Source organism: Osmerus eperlanus, chromosome 12, assembly GCF_963692335.1.
Source record: "Osmerus eperlanus chromosome 12, fOsmEpe2.1, whole genome shotgun sequence".
NCBI lineage: Eukaryota > Metazoa > Chordata > Actinopteri > Osmeriformes > Osmeridae > Osmerus > Osmerus eperlanus.
In genome coordinates, this window is record NC_085029.1 from 2,190,391 (window position 1) to 2,210,123 (window position 19,733).

Consider the following 19,733-nt stretch of genomic DNA (forward strand, 5'->3'; position numbering starts at 1 on the left):
CCCAACATACAGGAGTCATTGATATATAGGTTACAGTAGGAACAAACACATAAATGAATGAATGTAGAAAACAGAATACATGAGCAGATATTAAGGCAAAATCTACTGACTGATTAAACCAACGCCGTAGCCATGGAGTCAACATTGGGGGGGACAAATTAAATGTTTTATGATCATTTCGGACAGCGTGCGTGGTTGCCTGTCGTATATTTTTATATCAATATATTGGGGGGGATGTGTGGGGATGTGTCCCCCCCAATATATATTATGATAACAGCCTTGGATTAAACATAAACACTGAGAAATCCCAGATTTTGCAGGCACTACTGAAGCAGCTCCCTCTAGAGAACTTGTCCTTGGGACTCACAGTGACCATGGTGTCTGCTACAGTTCAGTTTTAGAGTTAGTCGCTCGCATCCATCCATCACCTTTCATCCATGCAGATCTGGAGCTCCTGAGGTCTTCTCTGTCCTTCGGAAAGTATGTGTCCTTCAGATGCTGTGGAGGAGGGCTGGGGGTGGAGGAGGGCTGGGTGGGTGGGGTGAAGGAGTGGAGGAAGGGTGGGTGTGGAGGAGGGCTGAGGGTTAGGAGGGCTGGGTGGGTGTTGAGGGCTGGGGGTGGAGGGCTGGGGGTGGAGGGCTGGGTATGGAGGAGGGCTGGGTGGGGGTGGAGGGCTGGGTATGGAGGAGGGCTGGGTGGGGGTGGAGGGCTGGGTATGGAGGAGGGCTGGGTGGGGGTGGAGGAGGGCTGGTGGTGGAGGAGTTGACCTGTTGTGAAGTCCTCTTCATTAATCACAGAGTAGAAGCACCTAGAGAGCTGTCCTACATATCACACACCCTAAAATAAAACAGAACAGCTATTATAAGAGCCCGTCTTAAATAAGACAACAGTTCCTTCTTAAACAGGGCCATGCTGTCACCTTAAACAAGGCTGTGCTGTCCTTGACTGTGGACTGACTTACTAGCCATTACAGTCAGAAAGTGTCTACTTGCAGTATAGAGCAGAAAGTGGTGATGTATCCGGTCTTGAAAACAGCGTCTTCATTAATGACATGGAATAAACAGGCTGCCAGACCAAGCGATGCTGAAATAGTATTTTTATTAAATACTTTCAAGATCCAAGTTTTGAAGAATAACAAAGCTATGATGAAGACCAACTAACATTCAGACAAACACTTAATAGTCGTCAATTCATGGTTGTATTAATTGTACATCATGATCATGCAAAAAACTCCAGCGTCCGAGTGCAGGCTGGAGAGAAAGCACAGCCCTGTAATAGTAGTAGTAGTAGTATATCGGTACAATGCTGGGGAAATACTAACAACAAGGGCCTCATACCAAGCTACGGCTCCTCAAAATGTTTTTTCAAATGCTTTTTTGTATTTTTAAATATATATATATATATGTCACCTATTCAACATTCTGGATGGAAGCTTTCATTTCAAAGATGCAAATATTGTTATACATGATAAACTCTTATCTCCATCCGTATTCAATTAGGTACATGGTAGAAATGCTCAACTGAAACATGCATATACTAGATGTCCCTCTGGTGTTCCACAGCATGGTACATCTGATCCTGCTGGCCAACACACTCTCTCCCTTTCTCATCCTCTCTCAGAAAGAGCCCTGCAATTCAATTACCGCTAAAGGGTAGACTACTACAGATCAATAATTGTACTTAAATCAATAAATATTCAATCATATTCCAATGTTTTCAATTACTGCTTATTTTCTTTCCCTTTCTATTGTGTGTGTGGGTGTATCAGTGTTTGTTAACTTTCAGTTCATAACAATTCTTTCAAATCTGGTTGGCGATCATATTATAAATCTAACTACCATTCTAAAATGTGTCAGTAAGGGGCATTCAGTCTGTGTGTGTGTGTGTGTGCTACAGGGAGAGTGCAGAACTCTAGCTTGGCTGAGCGGTACATTACCAACAGTAAACAACAGTAAAACAGCAATAACCACAACAAAACCCAACCCAACACAGAAACAGAGAGACAGTCATGTCTGAAACAGCCATGTCTGAAACGTGGATGACCAGGTCATGATGAAGGTGGGGACAGCTGCATGGGTGGATGAATACACAACATCAGCACAGCAGCAGGCCAGCATCTCCCCCACACAGAGGCAGAGCTGCTCCACAGCCAGGCCCTGCCACCAGGCCCTGCCACCAGGCCCTGCCACCAGGCCCTGCCACCAGGCCCTGCCACCAGGCCCTGCCACCAGGCCCTGCCACCAGGCCCTGCCACCAGGCCCTGCCACCAGACCAGGGACCAGCATGAGACACAGCTCCGGGTAGGGTGGAGGGGTGGGGAGAGTTACGGTTGGGACACCTGAACTGCAAGCTGAATCCCTCTCAATGGATCTTTTCTATATACTCAAAAAGTACTTGTCCATGTGACCTAGTTCTTGAGTGTGTGTGTGTGTGCGCGCAAGAGAGAGACTCCCACAATTAGGAGGAGCATGCTTTAAAATGTGCAAGCAGTCAGGCCCGGATAAGGATGTGAGGTGATACTCAGGGGCTGGCTGGTTAGGTGTCCCGTGGGAGTGTCTCTTGAATGCATGTACATGTATATACACATTTCTACACCCACTGTCATACACAGTGACTAGAAGGAAACAGGGTAGAGTGACTAGACGGGTGGTTAGACACACAGAGAGAGAGCGAGAGAGAGAGAGAGCGAGAGAGAGAGAGAGAAAGAGAGAGAGAGGGGGGGGAAAACATGCAAAACGCAGACCATTTCCCAAAGCCCACCTCTCCCTGACTGCATACAGACATACCAACACACAGACACGCACAGCAGCTTCACTTGCACGATAAAAAGTTATAGTTTTTTTCTTCTTTTTAAACTCACTTAAAATTTGCCTCAGATACAGAGTCAGTCAGACACAAGTCTCAGATATTCACAGAACAATGCAGCTGGATACGATGCTGAAACACAACGAAGCGTTGTCAAACCCAGCCCCTACCCTTCCCTTCTCTCTGTAAACAAACTAACCAACAAAACAATAACAAAAAAACAACACAGAAACGCAAAAAAAAAGCCTACAGCTCTACACTTTGGTGCTTCACCTTTTGATATCAAGTTTTCACCTCATCAAGTTCTGATTGAACTGACTTGTTTTTTTTCCCTCTACACTTCCGGTTGGGAAAGTGTTCCCTACATCCTAACATCACAACTTCCGACATTCCAACACAACGCAAGTTCTGCCCGATGGCTCGTAGAGACAGACAGACAGACATCTCAGCTGCTAAAATCTCACTCCCCACTCTCCTCCCTTATTGGTTTAGAAATGCTTGCTTGGGTTCGGTGGTGTCTGGTACATCTAGTCATATTTTACACAGTATAATCATAACTCATACTCATAACTGTCACAAGTTCAACGGTTCACCCTCTCCTCCCCCGTTTGCTGTCATCTCACACGGGCAGAAGAAAGATGGCTGCCAGGGGAGGGGTTCAGAGGGCAGAGACGAGCCCTCCTATTGGGCGCCAGATGCATGCATCATCCCAGGGGGCGAGGTCCGCACTCGGCCAGCCCCCAGCGGATCAAAGGAAGGAGGGGATTGGTTGGTGTTGTGGAGAGGGTGTGGTCTCGCCCAGCCGGGCTCCTGGCATTGGCCACACAGAGGACAAGCCTCTAAAACACACTAGCCCAAAATGCCCCAAAACATGAACTCCAACTGGAGCCTCACCACCCTGGCTGAGAAGGAGAGGGAGGGAGACAGAGAGAGAAATAAAACAATGAACGATGAACAGCCTTAAACAAACAAGCCATGGCTGGACTCTCTTCCACCATGTTATTATTGTCTTGCATCTTTTAGTTGTGTCCAACTGCGGGTTACCTAGCCTTTATAAGTTATGTTATTATGTTGTAAGATTAGGGTCAGCGCTGTGTTCTTTAACACCAGACAAGGACAACTCACTTTCTTTTCATTTATTCTTTCAACTGGATGCAACTGAAAGCACTTGTAAGATTGAAATATCTACCTATTAACAACTTGGTTAAGATATTAAGATGTATTTTCAGTAGCATGGTGACCGATAGGTTCTATGGCATGTAGTAGGTCTTTAGGTACTGTGAGGTCGAGTCCACACACAGCATGTGTGTGTGTGTGTGTGCATGAGTGAGTGCATGTGAGTGCATGTGTGTATGCGTGTGTGTGTACCTGATCACTGCAGCGGAGCGGCAGGGGCCCCTGAGCAGTGGAAGTGAACATTGAGCCACTTGCTGTCGCGACGGTGCCACACCCTGGTCTCCTCTGATTGGCTGGAGCGGGGACGGCCCTGTGCGTCCACAAACTGGGTGAGCCGGATGTAGGCGATGCAGGCGGCGTCCTCGCCAATCAGGTGAACGTGGGGGTTCAGCAGGGTGGTGTGGACCGGCTTGCTGTTCTTGCTCAGCACTAAAGCACACACACACATTCAAGGAAACAAACAGGGACATGTGAAAGGTCAGGGCTGTGTGAGGTGCCACAAAATCATTCAAACACCCAAGCTGACCAGGAGAAGCCCCCTTTCTGACACCCTGCTGAAGGGGGGCCGCACACCAGGGATGGGAGCTTCTCCTGAAGGTGTGAATGTGTGTGTGAGTATTTGATGGACTCACAGTTCTCAAAGTAGAACTTGTGGAAGTCCATGCCCTCTACCAGGTTGCCCAGGGCCTCGGGTTCGAACGAGGTCAGTCCCGGGTCACAGATCCTCCTAGGAGAGAAGATGGAAAATGAACAGAGGATCAAGAAGGAGAAAAAAGATGGACAATACTTTTTTAACCATTACAGTTTGCAAGCTCTTGATCTTTCAAGCACATTGCTATCTAGAAACACTAAAAAGGAGTCCATACCATTCGAGATAGTCTTGTATCACTATAACGATGTCAATAATTATCTCAACATATATTTAAGGATAATATAATAATAATAATAATAATAATAATGAGAGAATTTTAAGAGAATTCTCCATTGGAAATATTCAAATCTGGTCAAAATGTCCCCCTCAATATATTGATATAAAAATATAAAATATAAATGTGCTACGCTATGACAGGCAACCACGCACGCTGTCCGAAATTATCATAACAAATGTAATCATATTCATAACTAAACTTAAAAAGTTTTCAGACTTTACCCTCAGACTCCCCAGCAGATTGTGTCCCCCCTAATGTTGACTTCATGGCTACGGCCTTGTCTCACACATATATTAGCATTATAGCCACCGCTACTCCTCCCCCAGTTTTTGCAGTAGCAGTAGGATTAGGATTTTTTTAATAAGGATGATACATCTATATTAAAAAAATACGTTGAAATATATAAAAATAAGTTTTGGGGGAAAATTGTGTACCACCAGCACGCTAGCTAGCTACTGTAGCCAGTTCCACTGCTGCAGCGATAGCCATGTTGACGCGCTGCCAAGTCCAGACGTTCAGGTGCTCTTCTGACATCTCCAGCTTTGACATGCTAAGATGTCAGAAACAACTGTCTTTAGGAGTTAGCTAGCTAGCTGTGTGTGGTCCAGTAGTAGGAGTTAGCTAGCTGCAGCACCAGCAGTATCCACCTCCGTTTGAATGGGAGGGGCCGGAAACTTGTCAACTACATGTGTTTGTTTCTCAGAATTTTTGTAGGTAGAGGAAAACGGATTCCAAAATCTAAAAAATACAAACATATAATCATTATCGTGGAAGAGTCCATCCGTCCATCATTATCCGCAAGCTAAGCAGGGTATTCCAGATGTCCCTAGGTGTTCCTAGGTTGGAGGAGATATATAATCCCTCCAGCGAGGTCTAACCCGGGGTCTCCTCACAGTTGGAGGTGCCTGGAAAACCTCTATAGGAAGGCTCCCAGGAGGCATCCTCCTCAGATGCCTGAACCATCTCAACTGGCTCCTTTTGACGCAAAGGAGCATCGGCTCTACTCCAAGCTCCCTCCAGATGTCTGAGCTCCTCCCCCTGTCTCTAAGGCTGAGCCCAGCCACATTACGGAGGAACCTCATTTCCACCGCTTGTATCCGCAATCTGGTTCTTTCAGTCACTACCCAAAGCTTATGACCATAGATGAGTGCTGGAACGTAGATCGCCTGGTAAATCGAGAGCTTGGTCTTCCGGCTCAGCTCCCTGTTCACCACAACGATCCGGTAAAACAAGCACATCCCTGCTGACGCCGCACCAACTCGCCTGTCGTTCTCATGGTCCCACATGGTCGTCTTCTCCAAGTCCACCAAACAGAGACTGGGTGCAAACGTTCCCTGGTGCTATTTTGCAGTTTCAGAAAAACAATTCCGCCACAGACCAGGAAAAACGTAGTCTAAAGTCAATGGCGCGTTATTTAGATGCTATTTTAAGGGCGCAGGCTTGGTCCGTGCACACTGCTGGTGAGGCCAGGGTCTTCTTTCTGCGAAGCTACGTTACATTGTTTTGATTTATGGCGTGTTACATTTCTTCAATGATTATAAAAAGATTTTCATGAGAAATCTCTATGTATGTGAACTTGATTTGTAACAATTGTGGCAATTTCTTCCCACGCCTGTTTAACCGAAGCTGTTTCTTCGAAGGGTTTCTTCTCCCATCTCCATCAGAATCAGGTTTATTCGCCATGTATGTTACACAAACACAGAATTTACTGTGGCCGGAAGGTGCAAACAATAGACATACGGGTCTTAAATTAAGTGCAAAAGTACAATAGTTAAACTAATTCTAAGAACTAAACAAGTTAAAAATATAACAATTTAAAAAATAAAATATATATAAAAATAAGAATAAGAATTTGAATGAGCAGCATGAGTGGGCAATTTAGTGCAATGAGAAAACTGCTCTGCCTTTTCCATACAATGTCACTTCTCGATCTGTTACGGCCCTGACTAGAACGTCGGTCTCCTCGGCTGTGAACCGCTCCTGGCGTGCGCCTGGCAAATCCGCCGTTATAATAGCAATCCGCCATGGAACAAGCGCTACTCTTAAAGGGAATGTGAGATGACGCTCTGATTGGTTTATTGCACGTTACGCCCAAACCACACCCATTAGTAATGTAGCTACTTCGGACCTACCCATTTTAGATTTGCGCCAGGCGCAAAGTCATTTATCCCACCGGCAAAATAGCAACCACGCCGGAGTCCCGCCCACAAATTTTGATACTTGCGTTTCAGATCGTTAAAATGGGCCCTGGATGGTCAAACTCCTATGACCCCCCAAACAACTCTGTGAGGGTAAAGAGCTGGTCCACTGCTCGACGGCCAGGACAGAATCTGCATTGTTTAGCACCCTCCTTTCCAGCACCCTGGAATCAACTTTCCCGGGGGAGGCTAAGCAGTGTGATACCCTGATAACTGGAGCACACCCTCCGGTCCTCCTTTTTAAAGATGGGAACCACCACCCTGGTCTGCCATCATCATGGAAGATTTGATCGGGAGAGAGCAATGGTACGGCTACACTTGAGTGTACCATTGCATTCTAGGAGTAGTAGTCCATACTCACGTGTATGCCTCAAAGTCTCCATTGTTGACAGCTTCAATTAACTGCTCTGTGATCTTGATGATCTCTTGCTTACGGGCTAGAGAGAGAAGGAAAGAGCAAGAGAGAGAGAGAGAGAGAGAATGAGGAGGGTTATATATAGCCAGACCATGGGAAGAGTAAGGAGAAATGAAGGGAGGGCTATATTAACTGATGAGAGCTGTTGGTTTCCTCTTAACATGTGTTCCATCTGTATACATCTAGCTCAGTAGCTCTACCTCCTGACAGAACCAGCCGCCTTCAGCTTCCTCAATCCCATCTCTTTTCTATCCTTTAACCCTACCAAAACTGCCCTCTTACGAGGCTGTGTGTGTGTGTGTGTATGTGTATGCATGTGTGTGTGTTCTTACTGGGCTGGGTGCTAGTGAGGACGGTGCTCCCTAGAGGAGCAGCAGGAGGAGCAGGCTGGGCCTCTGGGCCGGAGGGGCCTGAACTGTTCCATGCCATACGCTTTACATCATGCAGAGGAGTGGCTGGAACACACAACGCATGGTCAACGCACACACAGACATGCAAGCACGCTCACACACACGCACACACACCATCCATGCAGTTATGGACATGCATACCCTCATGCAGAAACTCAAAGGACATGAGTTACAAGACATACAGTGACAGAGACAGAGGTGGAACACACACAATGGAATGCACACAGGGGTGAAACACACACATGTAGAACACACACACAGGTGGAACACACAAGTAGAAGACAGAAAGTGGACATGCGGACCCGTAACGAGTAATGTGAGTGTGAAGGACGTCCAAAAGATGTAGTAGACTGGATAATGCCATTATGTCATGTATACATGTTGTCTCCCTTCTCTTCAGACTGTTCTATTCTATTCAACTCAAACCTATTCTTTTGGACTGGATGATCAGCCTAACAGCAAGGAGAAGACCAGAAGCAGGCTTTGCCACTGGCTCACAGCATATCAGTGTGGCATATGCAAGGGCAGCATTTTGCGACAGGAAGGAGAGAATGGGGTAGGGTGGGGGTGGAGGAGAGTCCTTCAGAAGTGCTAGTGAGGACAGGAGGAGGAGAGCATAGCAGAGAACAGGCCAGTGCACAGAGGCCAGAGGAGAAGAAGAGGTCTGAGAGAAGACATATCTAGGGTTTCTAGAGAGTTCCAGGGAGGCCAGTCACTGTCAGAGGAGGAGAGGGAAGAGAGAGGGATGGAGACAGCTGATAGAGGAGAGGTGAGAGAGAGGGATGGAGACAGCTGATAGAGGAGAGTTGAGAGAGAGGTATGGAGACTAGAGCCCGACCGATAAAGGATTTTTAAGGCCGATACCGATACAAATATTTGGTGATTTAAAAATCCGATAGTCCAATATCGGCCGATAAAAAAAATAAAAAAAATAAATCCAGAAACGCGTAACAAAACAAACTTATTTTCCTAACAGTAGTTATTTGTAGTTTACATTTAGTCACTTTTAGCAGAAGTTCTTATCCAGAGCGACTAAGTACAGGGACATTCCCCGAGGCAAGTAGGGTTAAGTGCCTTCCCAAGGACACAACGTCATTTGACATGGCCAGGAATCGAACCAGCAACCTTCTGATTAATAGCCCGATTCCCTAACTGCTCAGCCATCTGACTCCTGTTATTATTTCCTTACTAAAATAATATGTTAATGCAGTTTTCTTCATTAACATATTATATTAACATATTTCAGATAATATCGGCCCGCCGATATATCGGTCGGGCTCTAATGGAGACAGCTGATAGAGGAGAGGTGAGAGAGAGGGAGACAGTTGATAGAGGAGAGGTGAGAGAGAGGGATGGAGACAGCTGATAGAGGAGAGGTGAGAGAGAGGGATGGAGACAGCTGATAGAGAAGAGGTGAGCGAGAGGGATGGAGACACAGTTAAAAGAGAAGGCTTCCTTCATTAGACTGAGGATCAGGTTAACAACAACACAACATTTATAAAAAAGGAACACACAGACAGACTAAATTCACACAGGGGAAAGCCGATTGGATAAGGAGAGGGGGTCAAGGGTGAAAGACTGTTGCCCTTAGTGACAGGAGGTGTGGTCCTCGCCTGGGGTGGCCGCAGAGGGTTTTCAGTTGCCATGGATACACTTACTGGCAGGTGAGTTGTGAGGTGAGGACAGAAGGGGGGGCATCTCCTCTTGGGCACTGCCCTGACTGACCACCGAGCTGTCCGCTAGAACACACACACACGCATACAGACACACACACACGCATACAGACACACACACACACACGCATACAGACACACACACGCATACAGACACACACAGCATACAAACACACACGCGCGCATATAGATACACAGGAGCAAACCCGCACTCACACAGACAACAGGCATGCACAATACAACACAACGCAAAAAAAACAACCACCACAGGCACACAGGCAGATAGTGAGAGACACACACCTCTCCACACTGACGGCTTTACAGAGCACACACAGGTCTGGGAGAAACACACTTCTTCAATTAACAGAGGCAGAGGGAGAGAAAGAGAGAGAAAAGGGGAGAGGGAGAAAGAGAGAGCTTAGGAAGGATGTAAAGGAGGAGGCGCACCTTTCCTACCTTTCATATCTTCCTCGTCGTTGGTGTTGCTGTCCGTGGAACCCTGCACATGGACAGACAGGAGCACATGATATGCGTGTACACTCCACCTCAATAAGGGCCCCTTCAAATGGGGAATAACAGGACTGTCCCTCACCTTGACGCCATCAGGGGGGTTGTGCACCACCGTGCTCTGGGATTCCTGAGGGGCAGGAGGGCACAGTTAGACACACACACACGGGGCATACAAGGATAACAGAATCAAAGGAAAATAGTTCAAAGCACAGCAAAATGTGGTGAGGTAGGTTAGCATGCTAGGAGGGAAGACTACATTCCTTGGGGTGGTTAGGCTGGTAGGAGGGTGTTAGGATGGTAGGAGGGTGTTAGGATGGTAGGAGGGTGTTAGGATGGTAGGAGGGTGTTAGGAGGGTGTTAGGATGGTAGGAGGATGGTAGGAGGGTGTTAGGATGGTAGGAGGGTGTTAGGATGGTAGGAGGGTGTTAGGATGGTAGGAGGGTGTTAGGAGGGTAGGAGGGTGTTAGAATGGTAGGAGGGTGTTAGGAGGGTGTTAGGATGGTAGGAGGATGGTAGGAGGGTGTTAGGATGGTAGGAGGATGGTAGGAGGGTGTTAGGATGGTAAGAGGGTGTTAGGATGGTAGGAGGGTGTTAGGATGGTAGGAGGGTGTTAGGATGGTAGGAGGGTGTTGGGAGGGTGTAAGGAGGGTGTTGGGAGGGTAGGAGGTTGTTAGGAGGGTGTTGGGAGGGTGTTAGGATGGTAGGAGGGTGTTGGGAGGGTAGGAGGTTGTTAGGAGGGTGTTGGGATGGTAGGAGGGTGTTAGGATGGTAGGAGGGTGTTAGTAGGGTGTTAGGAGGGTGTTAGGATGGTAGGAGGGTGTTGGGAGGGTGTAAGGAGGGTGTTGGGAGGGTAGGAGGTTGTTAGGAGGGTGTTGGGAGGGTGTTAGGATGGTAGGAGGGTGTTGGGAGGGTAGGAGGTTGTTAGGAGGGTGTTGGGATGGTAGGAGGGTGTTAGGATGGTGTTAGGATGGTAGGAGGGTGTTAGGATGGTAGGAGGGTGTTAGGATGGTAGGAGGGTGTTAGGATGGTAGGAGGTTGTTAGGAGGGTGTTGGGAGGGTGTTAGGATGGTAGAAGGATGGTAGGAGGGTGTAAGGAGGGTGTTGCGAGGGTGTTAGGATGGTAGGAGGGTGTTAGGATGGTAGGAGGGTGTTGGGAGGGTAGGAGGTTGTTAGGAGGGTGTTAGGATGGTAGGAGGGTGTTGGGAGGGTGTTAGGGGGGTAGGAGGATGGTAGGAGAAAACTAGGATGCTTGATGGAGGACTATAGGATGGAGTTTAGGATGCTGTGAGTTGGATGTAACCCCGAGAGCAGTGGGATGAGGGGACTAACATGGACACAGCAACATGACAGGGCTAGGATAAGGACCTACCATCTGGGAGTTTGCTGCCATGTTGCTTTCTTTCAGGGCATTGATGGCGCTCACTATACTGTTCTTACTGTTGTTGGTCTGAGGCTGAGGCAGGGGGGTAGGGGGGTGGGGAGCGCGCGCACACACACACACACACACACACACACAGTATAGAGTCATAAGCTGCGAAGCACACAGGGATCATGTGTAATGATCCCTCTCTAACACTGTTGCTCCTCTGGAGCAAGTGAGTGAGAGCACAAGAACATCTCTCTGATGTTCACTAACTCTGTTACTGTCTATATCCAGCTCTGATCCTCTACTGCTCCACTAACTGTCTACATCCAGCTCTGATATCATAATATCTCATGTGTTTATGGAGAGTTCCATTGTTAACCAACAATGGAAAGCAGACCGTCAGTGGACTATATTGCTATGACAGTTACTGAATGGAGGATTGAATGATGCATTACCTAAATAAGAAACATAGACAGATATGGACGAATAGACACAGAAAAGAGAGAGCGAGGGAGGGAGAAAGAGAGAGTCCAGAGGAGAGGGAGAGAAATGAGACATCCATACCTTGGCAGAGTCAGACTTCTTGTTGAGTAAACTTTTGCAAGCTGTGAAACAAACGAGAGACAGAGGGGAAGAGAGCGAATGAGAGCAGCGCCGGCGATGTCACCCAAGTGTTCAACCCCCACCGCCCACCACCCGTTCTAAAACACAGCCATACGGGCGGCTCACGCTACACAATCCCACATAACATATCCCTACATACAAGAAAACATTTAAGATAAATCCTGCAAAAGCCCCCCCCCCCCTTTAGATCTCTAAAACCTCCTTCTGGTCACACCTCTGACCTGACTAACAAGGTTTCTGATGAGGTCAGGAGGCTAGAGACTTCAGAGGAAAGCTCCTGTCAGCCTGCTCCCTGGCTGGCTCTGGGTGCAGATCGTCCAGTGAGTGATGGTCTGACCCATACTGCCACTAGCCTGATGCAGTGGAGCCAGGTTAATGTAAATTATTGATTTATGTTAGAAGCTTGAGTTATTTCCCCTTGGTTGAAAGCTTTAAAGCCCTGCACTCAGAAACTCTGTTTCTATACAAAACACACATGCCCGGACACATTTCCCCCACTCAAAAACCTCTCCAGATTCTTACCTTCCATTAACAAGCGGAAGAAACCAAAGGAAAGATTGAAATGGCTCATTAACACAACATCAGGAGTTGACGAGGTGGGGAACAGAGGGTTGGGGAGCCACAGTTGCCTGTGTCTAGTTCATGCTGTTGATGCTCCATGTGTGTGTACAATCTCCCTTGGCCCAGCCATGCAGCATCCAAAACTACAGCTCCCACAATGCACAGCTTTCCTTCAGCAAATCAGAAACGAGGTGGTGGCACCTGATTGGGGTTTTTCTGGTTCTTGCCATCTCACCCTTTCAAGCAGCCAATGGGGTGAGTGCAACAAGCATGTGGGACAGGTTCTAATACCAGCAATGCACCCTTTCCTCCTTGTAACATTAGGTGCGTTCGACTTCATGCAGCGCCGGCGTCGCCTGCAGCCGCCTGCAGCCCGGCTGACTTGAAGCAGCCAATGGCATTCTCAGCTTCAAGGCAGCCGGCTGCAGCCGGCTGTCGGCGCCGCCGGTGCTGCATGAAGTCGAACGTACCTAATCCCTGGTCTGACGCGAGCAGTCTCTGCCAGTGACTGGTTAGTCAAAGCAGAGCCCTCCTGCGTCTGACCAGCCAAAGTCACCACTGCTTACAGGGACAGGATGGAGGAGATCTTTGGGGGCATTTGAAGGAGCACCTTGCCAGCTGTTAAGGGTAACACACATCTACATGCAAAAGGAAACTAATCCTTTATGACACTCTGTTTTAGGAGGACTGGGTCAGACATGGCCTTATCTGTTTACAGCCAGGCCTGCCTCACACACCCAGGAAGGGGAGGAGTTAGCAATGGAAAAAGGGAGGGGGGGGGGGGCGGAGCGAGCAGGGATATCATCGCAGCACTAAGCCAATCGTAGGTAGATGTCAGGACCGGGGGCTAATCTGCCTTGTTCGGAGCAATGATGTCATCAGTCTTCAGCACTTACACGCAGGCGATTGGTCCGTTCACAGAGAGGAGCCCTGTGATTGGAGGACTCTATCGTACATTTCTGTCAATCACCCTCATCCAGAATCACAAAGCACCAATCATACACCTAGGGGGGAGGGACCTGGACCCTCCAGAGGCTCTATCCCGGGCCTCTAGTCTCAGGTAGAGGCTAGTTGAGTCTACATTCAGGCCTCTGGTCTCAGGTAGAAGCTAAACTCAGACCTCTGGTCTCAGGTAGAGGCTAGTAGACGCTACACTCAGGCCTCTAGTCTCAGGTAGAGGCTAGTAGAGGCTACACTCAGGCCTCTGGTCTCAGGTATCTGGAGTTGCTACAGCACTTACTGAAAAGGAGCATCTCTTAAATCCTGTCAATGAACTAACTGGAGTTTTGTTGAACAGAACAGTGCTGGAAGGCAGATGTACTCAGTGACAGGCCGTCCCTTGTAAGGGGGCCTGAGAACCCTGTGGTTCCCTCTAGCCCCGCCCCCCACCCCCTCACACCAGTTCTGGGATCGCAGACCTCTCACCACCCCCCAGGCCGGAGGGAGACGTGGAAGGAGGACACGGAGATGCTTCCGGAAGCGTCTACCAGAGTGCTGGAGGGGAACCCAGAGGCACCGCTCGACGCAGTCTCCCCCCGTCCAGTCACCCCGGTAACCAGGGCCTGCACTCTGGTGACGCCCACCTCCCGTACCCCCGTGCCATCCTCCCCCGCCTCCCCCGGCCTCCCGCCCGCCCCAGGTCTGACGATGGCAGCAAGCCAACCCAGCTCCTGCCAGCCCTGCAGTCAGCCCTAGACACACGCCCCCCCCAGCCCCGCCCCCAGCCCGACGCAGCCGGGCACTCTGGGGGTCTAGGTGAACTAGTGGGTGTGTGTGATGTTGGGATGTTGACCATGTAGAAGGTGGGGGATGGATGAGGTGTACAGATGTTAAAGGCTACAACGATTACATCGTTATTACAGTACTGTACGTAGGCCGTGTGTTTAGTGTGTGTTGTGAATATAGTGTGTTCATTTAGATGATATCCACTGATAAGAGAGGGTATGCTGTGTGTGTGTGTGATAACAGGGGGAAGGGTCAGGCTTGCATGCGGGAAGCGGAAGAGGGGGGGCACTGCACCGCCCCAGGATAGGTGTGTATGTATGTATGTGTGTGTGTGAGTGTGTGTGAGGAGGAAATGGGTGGGCGTGTCCCAGGGACATACCTTCCTGTGCCAGCGAGGCAGTGGAGGAGGCAGCAGCAGAGTTGGTATGCTGCCGGCCCACTAGTGGATAGAAACGCTACAGTTTGGGGGGCTCGGCCAATCAGCCTTCGCTAGCTGACCTCACCCCCTCGGCTCCACCTGCACATGTCTCCATTCATCCACGCCAAGCCTGCTGAGGATGGCTGAAGACAGGTGCAGGAGAACACATAGGACCGGACCACAGGGAGGAACCCTGGTGGTTCCCTTTCGGCCCACAGACACGGAGCGTGTAGACCCGGGCTCTCTAGAGGGCCACAGGAACTACGTCCACATGAACCCTTACAGGTACCTGCAGGGCCGGGACACCGCTGTCAAGCTACGGAATGAACCCTCAATAACCCATTCTAGACTTCCAGCACGTCACCTCTCTCTCTCTCACACACACACACAACACACACACACACACACACACACACACACACACACACACACACACACACACACACACACACACACACACACACACACACACACACACACACACACACACACACACACACACACACACACACGAGAGACAGCAGAAAGGAGGACACACAAGGAGAGAGATGTTAGCACAGATAATGATGGTTACCCCTTCACATAAAACAAACAAACCCCACACGGTACAGGTGAGCTGAACATGGAGGAATGCTCTCACAACGCCAGCGCATCCTCGCTCCTCAACAGCAGCAGTCTCTAGGTCTGACAGCACACCGCTCTCTCTATCAGTCTACCTTCCACAACACAAACACTCAATGACTGGCCTCTACAGCTGCATGCGCTTTCTCACAGAAACGAGGAGTAGTGGAGAGAACATTAGAACATGGTACCTGGAGGCACACACATACACACAAACATATACAGTATATACACACACTCACATATATACACACACACTAGGGCTGGGGCGGTATGGGCCAAAATGTTATCACGGTATAATTCGTAAGCACCGACGGTAACGGTATATATCACGATATATTAGTTATTCTTAAAATGTCATGACATGATTAGCTGCACCGCAGCGGCTAATCTACCGCACTCGGACGGATTTGGATTGGGTAACTCCGGCACGCATGAGTTGAATTTTCCAACTTTTGCAGTGCTTTGCCACGAAAGAGCGACCTTTCCGTGGCGGTTTGAACGACGCTCAACAGTAGCCTACGTTTATGGGTTCGCAAGAAAACTCTGTTAAATAGTTGTAGTGAGTTAGCTATAAACAATTATTACATGGCTGAATATTCGATTCTGTTGCCTAGAATAAACATTTCACAATTCTAACCAACCTGGCATTGGATTTGTTAAACGCATTCTGGTAGATTGTTCATAGTCACACACATGCATGGCTTTCAGGTGGTGAAAAAGATTGCTAGTGTTTCCACCTTTGGATAGCACAATTCGATGACACAACTTAAAGAGTAGGCTACTGTTTGTTGGTCGATGTTGGATAACTTGAAACCAAACCATTTCCAAACGACAGAAGAGGCCGTTTTAACCATTTCTTCTTTGTCCAGCAAATCAACCCCACTGGCGTTATTTCAGACATCATTAAAGCTTGCTTATACTTGCCAACAAAAGCAGTTTACTCCAATGAATGTTTGCTTCCTCTGGAGTTGCGCTAGCTTGTTTGTTGACTTTCATTGGCTGGCACAATACATGCAGCGTCCATGCTTAAATGTTTTTTTTTGTAAAAGATACAAATTTGAACTAGCACACTAGGCTGTATCACTTGACTATTTTATACCAAACAGAAACACTTCACTTATACATTTATGAATATATCGTGATATACATGATATGGCAAAATCCATATCATGGTACAAAGCTGTACCGGTATTCGCGTTCATACCGGTATACCGGCCACCCCTAACACACACATACACACATATATACACACTCACAAGCACCCCACACCTACCTGAGAAGTTTCTTGAGACCAGCATTGTGGTCAGGATGGCCCCCTAGACAGAAAGGAGGACAAGTGAGGGGGGAGAGCACAACCTCCTGGGAAGACAAGAGCTGTGAGGAGACGGGGGGGGGGGGGGTGAAGTGGAGGGAGAAGAGACAGGGCTGGAGGAGGTGTAGTGGAGAGGGAGAAGAGACAGGGCTGGAGGTGTAGTGGAGAGGGAGAAGAGACAGGGCTGGAGGAGGTGTAGTGGAGAGGGAGAAGAGACAGGGCTGGAGGAGGTGTAGTGGAGAGGGAGAAGAGACAGGGCTGGAGGAGGTGTAGTGGAGAGGGAGAAGAGACAGGGCTGGAGGAGGTGTAGTGGAGAGGGAGAAGAGACAGGGCTGGAGGAGGGTGTAGTGGAGATGGAGAAGAGACAGGGCTGGAGGAGGTGTAGTGGAGAGGTGTGCTGGGTTAGAAGTACTTTCAGTTTTCGGCGAGCGTTGAACTTGCGCAGACACTCCACAGTCTCCTGTCTGTGCATCATGGACGCCACGGTGGAGCGTTGCTGAGGACAACAGAGAAGAGCATTAGAGCTTACACCAAACACTGTCTGTCTGTGTGTGTGTGTGTGGTGTGTGTGTGTGTGTGTTGTGTGTGTGTGTGTGTGTGTGTGTGTGTGTGTGTATATATGAGTGTGTAAGAGTGATTGTGTGTGAGTTAGTGTGTGTATGTATGTGTGTGTGTGTGTGTGTGTGTGTGTGTGTGAGAGTGAGTTTGTGTGTGTAGGGGTGTGTATTGGTTTAGGTTGGTTGAGGGGCAGTTTTATGGCGTATGTGAAGCCCTCTGTGACATGCTTGCGTGTAAAAAGGGCTATACAAATAAATTTTTATTTGATTTGATTTATAAGTGTGTGTGTCTGTGTGAGAGTGTGTGTGTGTGTACTTACGCAGACCCAGGGGTGTTTGAGGGCCTGCTCAGAGGTGATCCTCTTGGCTGGGTTGATGGTCAGCATCTGGTTGATCAGGTTCTTAGCCTCTGGAGTGACTGTGTCCCACTCTGGAGAGGGGAACTGAGCAGGAGAGGGAGAGGAGATGGGGAGGAGAGAGAGTGGAGAGGAGAGGGGAGAAGAGAGAGATGAGAGAAAGGAGCCGGAGAGGAGCAGGGGGAGGAGAGAGAGAGAGAGAGAGAGAGAGATGAGAGAGAGAGAGAGAGAGAGAGAGAGAGAGAGAGAGAGAGAGAGAGAGAGAGAGAGAGAGAGAGACAGAGGAGAGGGAGGAGAGAGAGAGAGATAGAGAGAGAGAGAGAGAGAGAGAGAGAGAGAGAGAGAGAGGAGAGGGAGAGGAGAGATAGAGGAGAGAGGAGCAGGGGAGGAGAGAGAGGAGAGAGAGAGAGGAGAGAGAGAGGAGAGAGAGGGAGAGGAGGAGGAGGAGATAGAGAGGAGAGAGAGGGAGAGGAGAGGTAGAGGGAGAGGAGAGAGAGGAGCAGGGGGAGGAGAGAGAGAGGAGAGAGAGAGAGAGAGAGAGAGAGAGAGAGAGAGAGAGAGAGAGGAGCAGGGGGAGGGGTGGGAGAGGAGGGGGGAGGAGAGATAGAGGAGAGGTGGAGGAGAGGTGGAGGAGAGAGAGAGCAGGGGGAGGAGAGGGAGAGGGGGAGGAAAAAGAGAGGAGAGAGAGAGAGAGAGAGAGAGAGAGAGAGAGAGAGAGAGAGAGAGAGAGAGAGAGAGAGGAGAGACGGAGGAGAGGGAGGAGAGAGAGAGAGAGAGAGAGAGAGAGAGAGAGAGAGAGAGAGAGAGATGAGAGAGAGAGAGAGAGAGGAGAGGGAGAGGAGAGATAGAGGAGAGAGGAGCAGGGGGAGGAGAGAGAGGAGAGAGAGAGAGAGAGGAGAGGGAGAGGAGGGGGGGAGGAGAGAGAGGAGATAGAGGAGCAGGGCGAGGAGAGGGAGGAGAGAGAGAGAGGGGAGAGAGGAGATAGAGGAGAGAGAGGGAGAGGAGGGGGGAGGAGATAGAGAGGAGAGAGAGGGAGAGGAGAGGTAGAGGGAGAGGAGAGGTAGAGGAGAGAGAGGAGAGGTAGAGGGAGAGGAGAGGTAGAGGAGAGAGAGGAGCAGGGGGAGGAGAGAGGAGAGAGAGAGGAGAGGGAGAGGAGAGAGAGAGAGGGGGATAGGGGGAGGAGAGAGAGGAGCAGGAGAGGAGCAGGGGGAGGAGAGAGAGAGAGAGAGAGAGAGAGAGAGAGAGAGAGAGAGAGAGAGAGAGAGGAGAGCAGAGGAAGGAAGAGGAGAGGGAGAGGAGCAGGGGGAGGGGTGGGAGAGGAGGGGGGGAGGAGAGATAGAGGAGAGGTGGAGGAGAGGTGGAGGAGAGGTGGAGGAGAGAGAGGAGCAGGGGGAGGAGAGGGAGGAGAGGGGGAGAGAGAGGGGAGAGAGAGAGAGGAGCAGGGGGAGGAGAGAGAGAGGAGAGGGGGGAGGAGAGAGAGAGAGAGGAGAGGGGGAGGAGAGAGAGGAGAGGGGGAGGAGAGAGAGGAGAGGGGGAGGAGAGAGAGGGGGGAGGAGAGAGAGAGGGGGAGGAAAAAGAGAGGAGAGGAGAGGAGAGAGAGAGAAGAGGGGCAGGAGAGAGAGGAGAGAGAGGAGAGGGAGAGGATGAGGAACAGAGAGAGAGGAGAGGGAGAGGATGAGGAGCAGAGAGAGAGGATGAGGGGCAGAGAGAGAGGATGAGGGGGAGAGAGAGAGGATGAGGGGCAGGAGAGAGAGAATGAGGGGAGAGAGAGAGGGTGGGGCAGAGAGAGGATGAGGAGCAGAGAGAGAGGATGAGGGGCAGAGAGAGGATGAGGGGCAGAGAGAGAGGATGAGGGGGAGAGAGAGGAAGAGGGGGAGAGAGAGGGTAAGGAGGAGAGAGAGGATGAGGAGCAGAGAGAGAGGGTGAGGGGGAGAGAGAGGAAGAGGAAGAGGTAGAGAGGAACACATACATTATATTAGTACTCTGTCTACTGAGGTCATTAATTAAACAGGAGACAGACGGGGGATTCTGCTTCTACTTAGCAAACTGAAAACTTCATTACCACAGAGTGCAG

At 49.5% G+C, this 19,733-nt stretch overlaps 1 protein-coding gene across 1 annotated transcript in view; it reads right to left on the reverse strand.

The window, feature by feature from the left end:
- Positions 1-1,079: 1,079 nt before the first annotated feature.
- The window catches only part of camk2g1 (calcium/calmodulin-dependent protein kinase (CaM kinase) II gamma 1), a 31,052-nt gene continuing 12,398 nt past the window's right edge, over positions 1,080-19,733 (reverse strand). The window contains exons 8-21 of the mRNA XM_062475333.1: positions 17,624-17,746; positions 17,159-17,242; positions 16,708-16,750; positions 14,772-14,831; positions 12,047-12,087; positions 11,486-11,569; positions 10,199-10,243; positions 10,063-10,105; positions 9,592-9,672; positions 7,856-7,978; positions 7,470-7,545; positions 4,614-4,708; positions 4,174-4,410; positions 1,080-3,707 (exon numbers count right to left, since the gene is read on the reverse strand). Coding sequence (XP_062331317.1) covers positions 4,178-4,410; positions 4,614-4,708; positions 7,470-7,545; positions 7,856-7,978; positions 9,592-9,672; positions 10,063-10,105; positions 10,199-10,243; positions 11,486-11,569; positions 12,047-12,087; positions 14,772-14,831; positions 16,708-16,750; positions 17,159-17,242; positions 17,624-17,746 — 1,131 coding nt within the window. The 3' untranslated portion in view covers positions 1,080-3,707; positions 4,174-4,177. The remainder of the gene's footprint in view (positions 3,708-4,173; positions 4,411-4,613; positions 4,709-7,469; positions 7,546-7,855; positions 7,979-9,591; positions 9,673-10,062; positions 10,106-10,198; positions 10,244-11,485; positions 11,570-12,046; positions 12,088-14,771; positions 14,832-16,707; positions 16,751-17,158; positions 17,243-17,623; positions 17,747-19,733) is intronic.